We start from the raw sequence: 18559 nt of genomic DNA on the forward strand, positions 1-18559 counted from the left end.
TTGCCTTCTTCATCCCCTTTATTCAGATTTATTACAGACATTCTCCCTTCTCTTAAAACAAAATGGCAGTGTCTCTGTCCTCTTAGTCTGCTCATTCTACTAAGTTTCATATTCATCCCCTTGAATCACCATATGCACTGCAAAGGAATGGTCAGTTCCCCCATTGTCCCCCCTAAGTCATCTCCACTGCTCACTGACACCATCAATGGCCCAAACCAGTCTCCCCTGGGAGAAAAGTTTTAGAAAAATGTCCAAGTATTATAGTCATCCACCCTAACTTCCAAAAGTATATTGTTTGGACAGTCTTCAGCTATAAAAAATATACACATAGAAAAGTACAGCTACAAAATCGTGGGACCCATTTTTTTTTCAGATCTACATTTATAAAAAAAAAAACAAGTGGGGATTTTTGCATTAAAGGTAAGTTATGGGGAAGGGGACCACAATATGATTATAGGTTTAATCTCCCCCAACCTTTATTTTCATGAACATTAAGCCAGACAGGGAGGAGCAGAAAGAGTTAATTTCAACAATCTATGGGCCAACGTGGAAAATCTGAAGTTCAAGGTCACACATAGTCATTCTGTTGTCAGTAATTCTTGTCATAGATCAGGGAAAGAGAGAAGTAGCTTAATACGGCTTTGTATGGTTCTTTCTCTTTCTGAGTCACAACACAGTCATTGAACTACAACAGACAGGCTGTGGAGCTGACATTCATGTATGATCTCTGGCAGATTCTATACATTCCATAGTGTCAGCTAAAGCCTGACACTTCCTACATGGGTATCCCATTGGATGTGACCCACAGAGTGTCAGCAGGAAAGGCCACCCAGGGCCTCCATCGTGGTTCTCAGTTTTCATCAGGGTGTACTTTCTTCTTGATGAGAGGAAACACATCTGGTCTCCAGGCCTCTGTGTGAAGCATCAAGGCTGTGTCTCAGGGCTCCCAGGATGCTCTGTTCCTTGTGCAAGGACAACTGGTGTTACTTGGCTCCACAAGTGTTGATGTTTTTTCCATCCACAGCATCTTCCACGAGGGAAATGTGGTAATCGGTGGACAGGGTGAAATGAGAGATGCAGCCCACAAGGCCGCGCATGTACTGCCTGTTTGTATGCAGAGCAATTTCCTTCATTCCACCTGACAGGAAGCAAACAGGTAAGGTGAACCAGAGAAGAAGTGTCAGAGATGTATTTGAATGTCCATCTGCCAAGGCATCCCTTGACTGACAAGAAGAAACTGCTCAGTACATCACATCTGTTTTATAATTTTCCCAGAAGGAGTAGGTTGACTTGGATCAATTTGATAAACAGCAAAAGGTTATAAAAACATACCTCATGTGTGATTTCTGGCCCAAATGACCATCACAAAATTTTGCAATGTTGTATGATACCAACATAATACTGTCATTAGAGAGGATGTCATCTTTGGTCAAAACAAATATACTGATGTTGGCTGCTTTCAATTAGGCTCAATTTTAGAAAATATAGAAGGTAGTCATCTTTTCATGTTTATGTGGCTGCATTAGTGGATGAGAAGCCATTTATAGACATACTACTCATTGTATTCTGAGAGAGGCTAGAAAGATAGATCTTCCTTTTTCAGAGAGAATTTGTGGCTATATTTAGAAGGGTCTTGTTCTGTAAACAAGAATAGCACAGTTTTCCTGCTGGGTAGGTCCAAAGCACAAAAATATGTGAATGAGCCCCTTCCTGTCCCCTTAGTTATGAGTCAGAAGTCAGAAAATGGAAGAATGGAATATCTGGACAGCTTCCTGATTTCCAGGTATTTGACTAAACCAGTCTGCACACCCCTTGCACAACAAATAAAGAACTTCCAAGGAAAACCCTAGTCTACTTTAGATTGGGTCAAGGCCACTTACCCACATACAGAGGCCCATTGATGTTGAGTTGTCTCATCATGCCTGGTGACTTCCCTGTTCTGGCTCCATAGTCATCCACTGTGATCTTCCCTGATTGGCCATCTCTGCAATACATAAAGAAACCAAAACAAACCATTATTTTTGGAGCTGAGAGAGAGACAAAGGGAAACTGTCAGGTAGATAGAGATGAAAAGTGGCCACTCTTGCACAGGGAAGGCGGCAGGAAGCTCATCATGGTGATTTTTGTTCCCATGGTACCCTAGGTGTCTGCTCAAATGCTCTTCTCATAATGCTGTGACTTCCCACTCAAATGCTTTTCCTTCAAGCTATGGGTACAAAGCCCATTGAAAGTCTCTTATTATATTCCTCTTGGGGCCCCTCTAAGGATGAGAATCATGCTACCTTCTTTCATTTTCAAACAGACTTACTGTTTACTTTAAACCTTTTCCTGCCTTATAATTCTCATGTGTGTGTGTGTGTGTGTGTGTGTGTGTGTATTCGTGTGTGTGTGTGCATGCGTGTGTGTGTGTGTGCGTGTGTGTGTCTGTACACTGGCCTCAGGGCTTTGATTCAGAGTGTAGACGCTGTCTCTGTGCTATTGGGCTCAAGGCTAGACACCACTAGAGCCACAGCTCCACGTCTGTGTTTTGGGGTGGTTAACTAGAGTTTTGTGGACTTTCCTGCCTGGACTGCTTCAAATCATGATCCTCAAGATCTCAGCCTCTTGAGTAACTAGAATCACAGGTATGAGCTCATGGAGACTAGCTATCTTTTAATTCTTTAATGGACTAAGAAACCTGTTTCCCTACATGTCATCAAAGCTAATACAATCATCTATCTCAATATATATACAAGCCCCAACTATGTGTCAAGTTCTTTCCTAACAATGGGATTATTTAAACCAAAATCTAAAGAACAGTTTCTATAGTGCTGGTGGGTAGAGGTCTGACAAAGGCCTGATAGCAAACTTGTAACGGTGGCTTAGAAAGCTTTCTCCTGTTCTGTCCTCTCCTTTGATACGTGGATGGGTGATGTCCCCAGCAGTTTATCTTCTCAACTCTGAATTATTTGTCATTCTAAAATATTACATTATCTCCCCTTAACTCAATTCCACCAATTAGGGTCATCTTCTCCTCTCTTGTATTTCTGAAGATATATCTTCTAAGGAATGATACTTTTGATCTAAAAAAAAATGAAATATCACTTCCTTACACTATACCTACTGTAATTCTTATCATGTTAGTTACTTGTTTGTGTCTTCCCAGTGAATGCGAAACCATCGAGCAAGGATGTTGGTTTTACTCAAGAATGTAATTCACGTGACTTGATCAGCGTCTGAAGTTTCAATCCTTGTATATGAAGTGAGAATAACTATGGCCACCTTCCAACATTATTATGGAGATCAGAGGTCAGATATTATACCTGCAAAGCACAGAGCATGGAACCTGATACATATCTTGCTCGATAAAGACTGTCAAAGGAGTATGTTGCTCTTGTTACCATCATCATAGAACCATTTTATCCACCACAATTATAAGATTATAACCGCTCAATCTCTGTGAATATCGATGGAGATAAAGTACGGTATGAAACGTATCTGACGTGACATATTTGTGAGAAAATTTTCCTATTCTGTTAGGAGTAATGCTTTCAAGATTAGGACTGTCTGGAGCAAGATAATATACAAAATGGGGGCCTCTTGGAGTACTCCCCTTCATTTGATTCTTCTATCTCTGATCTTAGAGCCTGGCACAGAGAATTATATCACACTCTTCTTGCAGTACTTATGATTTTGGCCCAGTTCCCAGTTAGATCAACAGATTTTTTAGGTCTAGTTAGTCACAACTCACAATATATGCTTGAATCTTCCCACCTGTCCAATTCCTGGGCTCAGCTCCATGTTGCCCTCACTGTAACCTAAGACCCACTAGGAATGTGATCAACAGGAAGAGCTGTGTCTGTGGAGCCATCTCCTGGGGCCGAGCTTGATGCTCTGGCTTCTGAAATTCTGACATTCCCATAGCCTTGACTTCCCCAGACATCTGAAATCCTCAGTGTGTGAGGCCTGCATCACATAGTGGAACACAAAGAGGTTTGATCTAAGCCCCGCCCATACAGCCTATTGGGCAAGTCACTGGCCATCTGGTTTCTTGGTCTAGAAAGTGCCTTCTGCCTCCACTGCTGGGCATCTTCATAAGTATAACCAAACCAAAATAAGCTTTAAATTTTTTAAATCTATCCATGTGAATGTTCAAGTCACCATTTCTATCCAAAGATGTTCTGAGGGCTGGGCTATATGAATGGACTGTGGACTGTGGCTGGCATTAAGAAGCATTTCATAGTCTTTGCATGTTTTTGTGCAAGCTCATTTACAAATGGGTCTCAAACAGAAATGAGAAACAAAGAAGCTCAGTGGTTTCGAGTATTTGGGGATGATGTTGGACTCAGTGCATTATTATTATTATTTTTTTTTTTTGCCAGTCTTGGGCTTGGGCTCAGGGCCTGAGCACTGTCCTTGGACTTTCTCAAGGCTAGAGGTCTACCACTTGAGCCTCAGCACCATTTCCAGCTTTCTTCTATGTATGTGGTACTGAGGAATCGAACAAGGGTATTCGTGCATGCTAGGCAAGCACTCTACCATTAGGCCAAACTCCCGGCCCCGCATTATTATTATTTTTTTTTTGCCAGTCCTGAGGCTTGAACTCAGGGACTGAGCATTGTCCTTGGGCTTTCTCAAGGCTAGAGCTCTACCACTTGAGCCACAGCACTATTTCCAGCTTCTTTCTATGTATGTGGTACCAAGGAATTGAACCCAGGTCTTTGTGCATGATAGGCAAGCACTCTTACCATTAGGCCAAACTCCTGGCCCGGACACATCATGTATTTTTTGACTTGTGTTCTAGAATAAATTTTGAGATCCAAATCTGTAAATATTTCATTATAGGAACATGTTTCTTCTTTTAAAACTAGCTAAAACTGGGGACGCATCAAAATCATATTTTGGGGTTTTCAAGGCTACAGACGACAGAAAGGCAGAAAGGTGCTTTATTCTCCTCAAATCTTTTCTGAGGTATTCAGTGCAGGGGCAGTGGCCAAGCAGGACACCAAGCAAGGCCAGTACCTTATAGAAGCCAAGCCCCTTTCCCCCAGGCCTCATCCTTAACTTCAACCATAGAAAGAGTTATTATCATTTTTGTTTTTCTTTGCCAGTCCTGGGCTTGGGGTCAAGGCCTGAGCACTGTCCTTGGACTTTCTCAAGGCTAGAGCTCTACCACTTGAGCCTCAGCACCACTTCCAGCTTTTTTCTATGTGGTACTGAGGAATCGAAACTGGGTCTTTGTGCATGCTAGGCAAGCGCTCTACCACTAGGCCAAACTCCCTGCCCAGTTATTGTAATTTTTAGGGAATTTTTTTTCCTGACATTGAGTGATTATTTTTCAGGTTAAAAAGACTTCACAAGATAAATGAAACAACCTCAAGAAAATCACTGTAGATCAGAATACATATAGTAATTTTTAAAAAATACAAAGATTATGTTTTCAAATACAAACATTCAAGAGAAATAAGTGAATGAGACCTTGTCAAAAAAATGTATTAACTAAGATGGATCAAGAAAAACTTCCTGAACATCAGAGTGAAATTTCTTTTCTATGCCTCCTACTTGCCTGACCTACCTTTTCTGTAGTGCGTTGTATAGTTCAGAGTCACTAGCCTTTCATAAATCATCAAGCACCTCTTCTTCATGGCCTTTCTGTTTCTGCCTAGCATTCTTGAGCAAAACTGGCTTATTATATTTAAATTCTGAGGAAATGTCAACCATGAGTGGGTCATCAGGGTTAGGGTCTGACATACAGCAGCAATATTGAGAGGTGGTCTCCAGGCACTCTTTGATGGCAATTTGAGAACATCTAGACAAATCCTTCCAGCAGAGTCCATGTTTGGATGATAGATAGAAGTCAGAAATCGAATTTGTTTAATCGAATTGTTCAAATGGGTACCTCTCAGGAATAGTAACTTCCAGGTTGAAAATACCTTTCTCATAAGGTGTATTGGCTCCACCTAATATTTGAGCTTGAAGATCATCCATTTGGTCCATTTCTTGCCAGTATGTAAGGCCTGGGGGAGGATCTGTGGCTAGCATCTCAAGTTCTCTTTTTAGCAGGGAGGCTTTCTGCATGATTCCCAAGTAAAACGAGCCACACAATTTACACTTTACACCAATGGAAGCTCGAGATGGACTGCGCGAGCTCACCCTGCCGCAGCAGCATGCGACCCTGGCTGGAGCCCAGCCGCCGGGCGAGCTCAGACAGTCAAAGTCTTTTCAGGGAATTTTTAACTAGAATCTCTGTCTAACTGAGCTTCGCCTTGGACTTGCATGTAACGTGTACTATTGCTATATTTGGTTTCTGAAAACATATTGTTAGGAAGAAGAACACAAGTGGTCAAATTATAAAGAAGAGCAAAGGCATGTTCTGCCCACATTTAATCAGAAACCAGCATAGCGGTCACTGCTGCTAGGGGAGCTATGTTAACTGGGGAGGGACTTAGCCACAAATGGGCTGAGTACCCTGGGTCAGGAGCATGAGGAGGCCAGGGACAACTGGGGAACAGGACAGGGGGACTGAACGGGACTTAGATGCCACATGTCCCTCTCTCCTCACTGGCTCTGCTCAGTGCTTACCTGACTGCTTTGACCCGGTGCCACCGGCTGTCACTGAAGGAGCCATTCACCATGATAGATGCCACACCACTGCCCAGGTTGTAGCTAAAGACACGAGAAAAGAACAAGACAGAAATCATGTCAAGAACCGTTCTCAAAGGATTCTCATGGCAAAGGTTCTTGAAAACCTAGACTGGGGTTTCCTTGAGAGCACAAACCACAAAAGGTGGTCCAGGAAGGACTGCTTTGTAATTTCCAGTCTTAACCATGTGACAGATACAGTTCAAAAGGGCTAAGTGCTTTCACATTGCTGCATGGCCAATCTCCAGAACTCATTCCACCTTGTAAAGTAAAACACACTATACACATCAGATGACCATTCTCCTTTAGCTCACTTTCTAGCTCCTGCCAACCAGCCTTCCCCTTTCTGTGGGTAGGCCTTAACTCCTATTGATTCCTGCTCACGAAGTATCTGTCATCTTTGTGACTGGCTTATTATGTCCATTAGCATAGAGGAATCAAGTTTGAGTTGTCTTCAGCCCACAAATGGAAGCATCAACTCAGGAACAAATTCAGGAACAAGAGAAGGATTCTGTCATTTCTGATGCCATACTGTGTTGAAAAGTGTTCTCACAAAATTCATGTCCACCCAGAACATAAAAATACAACCTTATTTGGAAGCAGGCTCTGATATAATTAGCTAAGATGATCTCATCCTGGTTCAGGATAGCTAAAATCCAACATGGCTGGTATCTATGTAAGAATAGGGCACAGAAATGGAGACACATGTGGGAAGATGCCATGTGACAATGATAGCAGAGTGGGGAATGATGCATACAAGCTAAGTGACCCCCAAGGGGGTCACTTAGTAAACCTCAGGGCTATCATAGACAAGAATCTCCTGCTCAAGCCCTGGGAAAGAAGTGATGGGGGCTATACATTATATTTTGAATTTTTTGCCATTTCTACTGTTTTAAGGCCTTTGATGTGTGGCAATTGGTTACATCAGCCCTAAGAAGTTAATAAAAGTAGCTGGGTGTGGCTCAGGCCTGTAATTCTAGCTACTCAGGAGGATGAGATCTGAGGATTGTAGTTCAAAGCCAGCCTGGGCACTAAAGTCCATGAGACTCTTATCTCCAATTAACCACCAGGAAACCAGAAGTGGTGCTGTGATTTAGGGAGTAGGATGGTAGCTGTGAGCTGAAGAGCTCAGGGACGATGCCCAGGCCCAGAGTTCAAGCCCCAGGACCGACAAAAAAAAAAAAAAAAAAGAATTTGCCTAAAACCACAAAGCTAATATATAGAGGTTGAACTTGCTGTATTACCTATAATGGAGTCATTTTACTGTGATATGAGCTCTATCTAGTAGTTTCCAATTTTTTATTTCAGTTCTCAGACGCCCTGAAACCCTAAAGATATCAGAAGACGTAAACATGCTATTTACTGGAGAGAAATATCCTTCTTAATCAAGTATTCATTTGATTATTCTAATTGCATTCAATCCATCAAATATTTAGTGAGTGACTACTCTAGTCTGGGCACTGAGCCAATTGCCCAGACTTTTCCTGGATAATTAATAAGGCCCAAGTGATTATATTCTGACTGATATGTGTTCCACTGGGACCACAGTGCTCATATCATGAGGGGAGGTGCCTCTCTTTCACCTCAACATCGTCCAAGAAATAAGAATGCTTAGAGGAAAGCCAGACTGTTTTGGAGTGCTCACATGCCTTGGTTTTGAGAACAGAACAAGAATAAAAAGCCCTTGGCCTTTCCCAGAGAGAGGTTGGAGGTTCTTCCTTTCATAAAGAGGCTCAAAGAAGTCATAGAGCCATCAACATGGAATTAACAATAGAATCTATGACAAACTGACAAATCTCGGGACCAAGTTGCCACCGTGACCCTGAAAACTCGGCTGTTTCCTCGAGCAGTTTCCCGCAAGTGTCTGCGGGGCAGAGCAGCTGCAAAGTGGAATGTTTCAGAGTTCATTGTGTGGTGGCCAAGTACTTATGGAATAAATGAATGAATAGGAGCTTGCTGGCAGAAACAGCCCAATGACTACCGGTGGCTTTTCTAACAGACCACAAACACTTGGGTCTTGTGAACCTGCGAGGCTCCTCAGTCTCATCATTTGCTGTGACATGGGGAATTTGTTGCATGTCCCTGAGTGTACATTTTCCCCATCTGTCCAATACCAGCCAGAACCCAACAGGATCATGAGAAAAGTGAAGGAACATAACAGAAAGAGGGAACAAAATAAAGTCACTACCTCAAATCCATGTGGCATTTAGTACAGCTTGTTTGCCAGTGTGCTTGAATATGCACACTGAACACCTGGGAGAAGGAGAAAGGTGCGATCAAGAGTTCATTTAGCAGACCACTTCTGGGAGAGTGGCCATGTGTGCAAAGTGGCCCTACAGGCTGTCAATATGTAACCAGAGTACTCAAGAAAGAACTCCGGGTTTACGGAATCAAGGTGACCTGGCTACGGTCACAGCGAGGCTGGACGGGAGTGGGCTTGTGTCCCTGTGAAACCTTTGCAGCTGCACGATATCCTGTGTGGATCAACCACAGGCTTCCTTCTGTCCTGCAGCCTAAGAGTTTCCCGGCTTCACACAAAAGGGCAGAATAGGTTTGATGGAGTCAACATGGAATCTGTCAGCCAGAATTCAGCCATCACTGTGGGTGGGGGGATAACTCAGTTGGCATCTCCATAGCCTGACTTTATGACTTCAGACCCTCTGAGAAACTATCTGCTTCCCCAGTCTCTCCTACTTACCACGGAACAGCTCCCTCTTCTATACAAGTGAGTAGAAGAAAGAGTTGTGCTGGAAGAGGAATGAGGAAATTAGTTCAGGACTCATGGCAGTGCCTATGTTTTAGATTTTTTCTTGGTTATTGGGCCTGAACTCAAAGCCTGGAAACTATCCTAGAGATGATTTTTCTTTTTTCTTTTTCTTTTTTTTTTGCCAGTCCTGGGGCTTGAACTCAGGGCTTAGTCACTTGGGCTTTCTCAGGCTAGCTCTACCACTTGAGCCACAGCACCACTTCTGACTTTTTCTGTGTATGTGGTGCTGAGGAATCAAATCCAGGGTTTCCTGCATGCTAGGCAAGCTCTGTACCACTAGGACACACTCCCAGGCCCCTAGAACTTTTTTATTCAAGGCTAGTGCTCTATCACTTTGAGCCACAGCTGTGCTTCTGGTTTTCTGGTGGTTAATTGGAGGAAAGCGTCTCATGGACTTTCCTACCCAGGCTGACTTTGAGTCATGGTCCTCAGTTCTCAGCCTCCTAAGTAGGCAGGATTACAGGCGTGAGCGATGGGCACTCAGCACATTTTAGATTTTCTAAGCTGTCTATTGAGAAAGCATGCCCTGTATAATAGTTATAGCTTCACAGATTTATTTCTTTTTTGATCATGGGGCTTCCACTCTGGGCCTGGACATTGTCCCTGAGCCACAGCACCACTTTGTGCCCGGGCTGGCTGTGAACTGTGATCCTCAGATCTTAGCCTCCTGAGTAGCTAGGATTATAGGCATGAGCCACCCGAATCCAGCTTCACAGATTTTTTTTTTTAATGAATGAACAATTGTTTGGTTTCTCTACTAATATTGTATGTTCTAGTACAATGAATGGGCTATCCTGAGCCACTCAGCTTGGAATGCACCAAGGATTGTCATGTAACACCAAAATGAGCCTTACGACGTCCCATTTGGTGACACTTTTAGTTGTGGTAAAGTGTCACCAAAGGTAGTCCTCCCACTGTAGTCCAGGATACTATATTAGTATCAGATCTCAGATCTCTTCCCTTGCTTTGTTGTGTAAAAATATTTGTAGGCAAAAAATGTCCATTGGTGTTCCTAAATCTACCCAGCATGTATTACGTTCTACATATAATTATATAACAAAGCAAAGCAAAAAATAAAGCAGAAAACCACATTTATTTTTGCTGAACACTTTTCCTTCTTTTCTCCTATTTATCCTTGTACCAAAGCTATGGAAAGAGGGCTTTGGGCTCAACATTAGTATCAAGACTAGCATTTACATAGGGAAGACAGTCTAGAAAGTGAGAGTGTGCTTTGTTACGTTGTAAGCGCTCTTGTTTGCTTTGGAACTGCCTCAACTACTACAGCCTGTCTGATCTCCACTCTATCTCCTGGGAGAACAAGTGACTCTCCAGGGCCCACTCATGTACACAGCCCTCGAGGTACAGTGAAAAATAATACTGATAAGAACTAACTTCCTTGCATATGTTGGTCTCTCTCAGGGACTTCTAGAGCTCAGAAAACACTTGACTGAGATTGATGTTTCATTCTTATTGCCACTAATAGTAACCTGTTATACTTGACTATGAGTTAAGCCTTTTATATGAGTTAATTCATTTACTTCTTATAATCAACATTTTCTGGTTACAGATGAAGAAACTGAAGCTCAGAGAGGTTGGGTAACCTTTATGAGATTAAACAGACATGAAGATAAGGCACTCATAACCTCCAAACCACTTCAGCCCATGTGTTTCAATGTGTGGTACTTGGAATCATTTGGGGATGTTTTGTTTCCCAGTAAGATCTTGGAGCTAACCCACTCCTACTCCATCATAATCCTAGGGTGCAAGTGGACAGGCCAAGCAGTGTATCTCTGAAACAAGTTCCCTCATGACTCACTGTACATTGGTGTTTGCAAACCAGCAGCCTCTATTATTTTCCTGTCTCTGGTCTGGCTCATCACTTCCATGGGAAGAGGGGATGAGGACACTGAAGGCGATACCAGGGAACACCTGGAGCACCAACACAAATCTCCCTGGGTCTGGGCTTAGCTGGATGTCTTAAGGAGAATATAATCAAAGCTGTGAGATTAGAAGAAAAAAAAAACTTCTTAGAGGAAGATATAGAGGAGGAATCCAAAGGCATAACTTCCTTGAACAAATGAAGTACTTTTTATCAAAAAAGGTATAGGAAAAACATACCAGAAAGTGGAAACATGTTTTAGGAGGGGTGAGCAAACTGGGAAAGGTACAGGGAGAGTGAGCAAATACAGTCATTATACTCAATGTGCATGATGTAAAAAATGAACTATGAACACTGGTGCTCACGGGACACCATGTTGAAAATGAACTAAACAGCTTGTGGGAAGGGATGGGAGGGAAAAACTGGGAGAGAGTGAGGGAAGGAGACCCAGTCCACAGAGAAACGCACTCATTCCTTGACTTACATAACTGTAACCCCTCTGCACCACTATTGTTTATAATAGCAATAAAAAGTAAATTTCAAAAGTGAACTATGCAACTTTAGGGGGGTATAGAAAGGAAAATGAGGGGGAACCATAAAAAGGGATGATATTGTCCAAGAAGCATTGTATTCACAATCTGACTTATAAAATCATAACCCCTTTGTACAACTATTTAATGACAACAACAAAAACAATAATAATGAAAAAAGCATAAGGACAACTTTCAGAACCCAAGAAAGACACTGAAGGATTGAGTCCTGCGTTATTCCCCAGGGTCATGCTCGCAGGTTGTCCACTGGCAGGTCATTCTGACCTTGGCCCAGGACACAATAGCGCTCACACCCCAGGGAGAGCATTCTACTCCCGGCCTGGCAAAAGAGCAGAACTTAGCCCCAAAGAAACAATAGCCCATTTCTATTTTCTGCTTCCCTGTTAAGCCCTGTGTAAACCCACCCCAAATCCTTCACATAACCTCCAATCCCACCCCAATTCCTCGGGAAAGTCTGTGCCTGTGCCCCTCACTGTTCCTCAATAAAGTCTTCACCTATTGATGATCAGGTTTGGCCTCTTCCTTTTCTATTCTCCATTTTCCTAACAGATATAGTAATGCAATACACGTATTCAGGATGAAGAAAACTATTAAAAGGGAAGGGAAGTGGCAGGCAGATGGGATTCCTCTTTAGGGCTGGAGTGACAGCTGAGCAAACAGAGCTGGTGGGAGCTGAGGGATGGTTCTGAACTTCTGAAGTTTCCTTTTCAGGCCTGAGAATTCCATTTGGCTCTCCTTTGAGAGGGAACTTGGGCCATCCCACCCGGGCTCAGCTACTGTTTCAGTTCCCTTTTCTGCATACAATCAAGTTCTTGAGGCCTCAAGGAGGTTAACCACAGGAAAACCACAGGAAAATGGCTTTGAGGCTTTGACCCAAGTTGGAAAAGCTCTACTTCTTCTGACCTCGGGAGGGGTAGGGGACAGAGGTCAGGGAGAGGACGGAAATGGGGAGAAGCTACCTCTCTCCTGCCAGTCTCCAGTCTGGAGCTACACAGCGCTCCCAAGGTCCCCACAATCATGAAATTAATCACTTTAGCAACCTGTGCTATTTAGGGGCAGGTGCGGGGTGGAATAAGTACCATTTCCTTCCAAAATGCCTTCTTTTCTCCAAATTGAAGATTTATATTTTCCTCTTCTATCTATAAATGATCCCAGCATTTCACTGGCAAAAAAAAGTGCCCCTGAATGAATTCATTATGTCCCTAGCTCAGTTCTTTCTCCTTTGTCTATGTCCATTTGAACTCATTTCTTTTCACTTACTGAACATATGGGCTCATCACTAGCAGGGGTATAAAAGGAATAAAAAGCTTGAGACACGGCTGCTCTAAGGAACAGGTGATCCAGAGACAGAGCAAGGGCCCTCAGGCTTTGGTACACCCTTGAGGCATCTGGGGAAATGACCACAGCTCACCCCCTTCACTGGGCCAGGATGATCAACAGTAAGGCCTAAGAATTTACATTTCTAATTCCTTGAAGTGTGATACAGATCAACACCTTGAACGCCAGTGGTCTAAATGAGCCATGTCCAACCTCAAGTGAGGATTCTATGTATGGCAGTCTCTGGGGAGATAAGTGTTTTGTTTTGTTGTTTTGTTTTTAATTTGCTTTTTTTTTGTTGTTGTTGCTGTTTTAATTACACAAGAGAGCTTCTGCTTCAGGTAGATTTGGCTCTCACTTGTTCTGGTAGGGAGTAAGAATGGGGAAAAGTTGTCCAGGTAATAGTTTAACTGCTTTGCAGCACCTGTTTGTCAAACTTGAGAGCAATTTAAACTCACTTAAAAGAGGTAGACACTTCTAGATGGTCTTGGTAAGAAGTATTAGGATGTCTGATCTATTCAGATATGGCTTGTGCTTTTATCTTCTGGACTGAAAAGTGACCTTCTTCCCAAGGTCACATATTCTAAAGGGCAAAAAGTGGAATTTAAAAACCAGGTCTTATGGAATTTAGCTTTTCAGGTCATCCTGAGTTGAGTTGACCTCACGTCCATGTTTGGCTCTCATGGTTGCTGACAATATCAAAATCCTCCTTCCACTTCATAATTCATGTGTGTGTGTGTGTGTCTGTGTGTCTGTGTGTGTGTGTCTGTGTGTATGGGAAAGCAGGCTCATGTCTTGCTGCTCTCCCTGAGATTTTTCACTTGAGGCTGATGTTCTACCACTTGAGCCACAGCTTCACTTCTGGATTTTTTGGAGAGAAAAGTCTCACAGAGTTTCCTGTCCAGAGTGGCTTTGAACTGCAAAGCACCGATCTCAGCCCCCTGAGTAGCTAGGATTGCAAGTATGAGCCACTGGCACCAGGCTTCTTCCTACTTGGTAAATGGGGACATATAATGGCAGTATAAAGAACAAGGCTTGCAGGATTATTCTGCAGAGGACTAAACAGCACATACCTTAGGCTTTCCTAATGAAACTACCAAATATGTAAATATTGCATATACATGGTTACAGACAATACATAAATGTGTATGGCAGTAGCCCAACAAATATATATCTATAGAAATAAGCAGCAGGCCAAATCCTTTCTGTCAGAAGCATTCTACTGAACAATTCCTTAAAAGATGCTTAAAGAAAAACCAGGAGAGATTGTCAAAAGAGGCATCATTGATCAAGCTTCACTATATTCATAAACTGCTTTGTTGAATGGCAACTCCTTAATATAACTACTTAAAGATAATAAAATATTTTAGAAAAGAAAAAAAACCAGGAGTTTCAAATAAATCTGGAGGTTCAGGCTCCAGCTAATTCCATCAGTCTGTTTGGGCTCACTGTAAAATAGCTTCATTTGCTATGATCTGTGCTATCTAAGAAAAAATATTAAGCTTCTGTTGAAAAGCAGAAGGGGTTACCTGAAAACAAGGGCTCCATCTCGAAGGCCCAAAGAAATGAAGTCACTGTTGGGTCTCATGGGGCTGTCTCCTCTCCACATCAACAGGCCATCCTTCGCAGTTGCCTTAAACCTCATGAACACATTTGATCTTGATCCTGACACTCTGAAGGAAATACACAAGCAAGTCCACAAAATCAAATACCAATATGTATTTCTAAGTAATCCCTGCCAGGTCTTCCAGCTTCAAGATGCTCAGTGTAAGATAATCTGGCCTTCCTGACGTGGTTGTAGTTCTAGGAGAGTAGAAATAGTACCACTTCCACGTGTCATACCATTTATCTAAAGATCTGGATGTGCACTGAGCAGCGGCAGTTTCCCTCAGGTACAGTGACCTCTACAGCAGAGTATTTGTAGGATCAGACATTAACTAGACTCTACTTAAATGTCACTGTTCCAGGCTGTACCCAGGTATGTACTTGTCTTCTTTTCTGATTAGAAAACAGTTCCCCATTCCCCAGTGGAAAGTGGGACTTCCTTGTTGCCAAGAGACTCAGATCAGCAGGTGCTCTGTACCGAGAGCATGGAGGACTGTCCTTGGGACACATCTGGATAGAATGATGGGACAGAGCAGAGGTTCAGGGGATGGGGACTGCAGATCAATTCAGTCACGGTATGTTGTTCTATGTGGTAAAGCACAGCTGGGATTAGGTTCATATGCTTCTGTGTTCCTCTCAGTTCTTGGGAACAAACAAACAGAACTTCTGACTACAGTGATCAGTATTTCATCTGATATTAGGGAGGGGTGCTAGATTCTGAAGTCCTAGAATCAAAGGCGAGATAGATACTAATAACACTGCTACTAGTATGATGGTACCATTAGAAACAATTAGTATGGTTTATTTCCCCCATTACTTGAGCCATCCCTCTGTATTTCCCGTATATTTGAGTCTAGAGTGCTTTCAGGAGTGTACAATGGTCAGAATTAGGTTTGGGCTTCCCAGGGCCTGGCTAAAGAATTAAGAGAGCAAGCTTGCCTTCTCTCTGCAGGTCCTATAGGGGTGAAGGAGGAGGAAAATCCCTGAAGCCAGGTACAGCGCACTCCAGCCCTGGGCCTTTCTCTAGGAACCTGCTAATGCCGTTCTCTAACTTCTACCTTCTATTCCAGGGGTCTTCCTTCCCTCACTTGCCTTGACTATACAAGTGGCATGAAACAAACACTTTCATTTCTCTTGGTAGTGTTTAGAGTGGGCATTGTCCAATGAGATGAGAGAAATTTACAAGGAGCCCTTTTTTATTTTCTTATTTTCTTTCCTTTTTTTCTACTGGATGTTTTTCTATTTTATCATATCTTATCCTATGGGTAACTGAAAAATCTGCTGAGGGTAGCAAGGCAGACACACACATGAGAGTTGAGTCTTTGATGATATAATTGATTCTCTAAGTTAAATAACTCAGGATTCAGTCTAACTGTGTGAACTACTTGACATATGAAATAATACTTAACACATTTTAGGCTGAGCTTTCTATTATTTGACATTGAAGACATCTAACTGAAACAAACCCCAAACTTGATTTCTACCTTAAATCTATTCATTTGGGTCAGGTGGCAGGTTCACACACAGGTACAAGTGTGTGCACATATGTGAGGATGCACACACTCCAGCTCTGGTGTGACACTCACCTCATGCTTTCACCCAACTTTTTGTCTCCCCCACAGCACCAGAGGCTAAGAACTGGGGCTCCATTTACATTGACACTACTTCCTGGGGACTGAATGGCCATCTATCTTGAGAGGGAAAAGAAGGAAGAAAAAAGAGGGTCTCTGTTGAAGGGTAATGCATTTAACCTAAATTTCTGTGCCAAGACAACACAAACATGAACTGGGATTGGAGGAATGAAGCAATGTCTGTATGTAGACAGGACAAGGACATCCAATATCACCACTCCCTCCCAGCTCTGCCCTAAGAGCTAGGTGCACTTAGCTCAAAGATTTGTACAGATTCAGTCAACTTGAAGAGGATGGAAAGTTCTAGCAGGAATATGCTGGGAGATGAAAAGAAAGAACCAGAAGAGGGAAAAGAGAGATGGTGGTGTCAAGAACAAATTACACTGAATGGGAGAGTTCCCTGAAGATTAGATTGATTTCCTGCCCCATATGTAGACTGCTCCAAACCAAGAGCTAGGTCTAGTCCAGCCCGTCACTGGAGAATAAAAGCTGTTCCTGCTATGACTTGAATATCCCCCTCATGTCATGGCCTTGAGTCCACAGGAAGAGAGCTAAATAGCCCTCACTGAACTGACCAGAGTCCTGAAGGGCACATTTGATTTTTGTTGATGCACTAACCTGGCAGGATGGCTTGGTTCTAGTCATTTGGTTGCATGGCGGCCAAGCCTTCTGCAGCTGGTCCCGGGAAGAGATGTAGACTGCAGCCATGGAAAGCATCAACCTAACTGAGCTGCTTGGGGGACCACACTCAGAACCCCGTACGGATTCTCCCCGCTTTGCAAGAGAAAAAACATGACCCAAAGATGGGTCACATGACTCTTCTACCAGAAAGGATTTGAATTATTCGGGGCAGGGTTGCTTAAAACTGATTATCTTCAAATTTAGTTTGTTTTGTTCTAGTTTCTATGTTTATTTTGGTTTTTTTTTTCTCCCCCAAACGATGGCCTTCCTCAAACATTATCATTTGACATGAAAGAGAAGCTAAACCCTTTCAGCTCTGACCTGGAATGACTGGAGAAGTGCCTGCTGGAAAGATACTGAGACTTGGAGACCCAGGGAGATTAGAGGGGTGCTGTTCAAATTCGTTACCTCTTGAGGATATCTGCATTGTCATATGTCAGGTAGCTGTGACCAATGAATTGCGGGATCTCGATGGCTTCAGTGATAGCTGGGACAAAACAGAAAGGAAAGGTTACATGGCATGTGACCCTCTTGACCTCTGCACTCACACGCGTGGCAGGAACGTACCAAGAAAGCCTGGCCTTTGAAAATGTCCCATTCAACAACTTGTCAGCCCCTTTCTCTTGGCTGTACACACACTTGGCCAGGTCTAAGGCAGCCTGATCTGATGTTCTGGGTGTTGGCTTCTCCCCATTTCCTCTCACTGGGGGCTGGCAGTCACTGTCCCTGACCTCTGCACTATTGAGAAGACCTCGCAATGTGCCAAAACTTGAACTGTTCCCAGTGATTCTTGGAAACCAAAGAGGAGAGCTTGGGCCATGTGGGGAGCAGCTGGGGATAACCCCAGATCTTTGCCAAGGAAGGCAGAGAAAATAATCTCTAAACAAGGCCCAGTAGAATTTCTTTATTTAAGGATAGTCTGCTAAACCCCTTTAACTATGATCTTAAGTGACTGGAGAAGTGTGGAGTGACTCACATTTATAAATCACCTCTCTGTGTGAGATTTCACCACCATCTCAGGAAAGCAGCAAAGAAGGTGGGGGAAGGGAAGACTGAGGTGTTTTCATTTTATAGAAGAGACGCATTGGGATTGGTTCGAGATCATGGGCGGAGGACCAGTAGACCATGGAACTCTTAATTATGGAGCTCTTCTTAATTCTGGCTCCTATCCCCCTCTTTACTTTCCAGTATTTTATATACATGTCCTTCCTCTCAAATTCTTATCACCTTGTCTTCCTGAGGAATCACACTCCTACACAAAGCAAATGAGCAAAGCAAGCATTGCACTCACTATCACGCATTGGGAGGTGATGAGGGTTTCCTATTAGAGAGATAATGGCAGAATATTTTTCCCATTTTGAAAAGATAGTGAAGTAATAAACTAAGGATATTCTGACATTGAAAAATTACACAAAACAAGAGAAGAAAGCAGTTTATGGAGCAACTGCAGCTTCAAGAGGCCTTGCTTAAAGCAGAAGGGGTATTATTTCCAAGAGTCCACCCAAGA

The 18559-nt window shown here is 42.9% G+C and overlaps 1 protein-coding gene and 1 pseudogene across 1 annotated transcript in view; both read right to left on the minus strand.

The window, feature by feature from the left end:
• The window catches only part of Egflam (EGF like, fibronectin type III and laminin G domains), a 165095-nt gene continuing 146536 nt past the window's right edge, over positions 1-18559 (minus strand). Inside the window, exons 18-22 of the mRNA XM_090332027.1 lie at positions 17461-17539; positions 14665-14808; positions 6562-6645; positions 1881-1984; positions 1-1138 (exon numbers count right to left, since the gene is read on the minus strand). Of these exons, the coding sequence (XP_090188153.1) occupies positions 984-1138; positions 1881-1984; positions 6562-6645; positions 14665-14808; positions 17461-17539 (566 nt within the window). The 3' untranslated portion in view covers positions 1-983. The remainder of the gene's footprint in view (positions 1139-1880; positions 1985-6561; positions 6646-14664; positions 14809-17460; positions 17540-18559) is intronic.
• On the minus strand, positions 5479-6057 carry LOC150064563 (ubiquitin-conjugating enzyme E2 T pseudogene; annotated as a pseudogene).

The sequence above is a fragment of the Megascapheus bottae genome, chromosome 4 (genome assembly GCF_031878675.1).
Source record: "Megascapheus bottae isolate mThoBot1 chromosome 4, mThoBot2.hap1, whole genome shotgun sequence".
Classification (NCBI taxonomy): domain Eukaryota; kingdom Metazoa; phylum Chordata; class Mammalia; order Rodentia; family Geomyidae; genus Megascapheus; species Megascapheus bottae.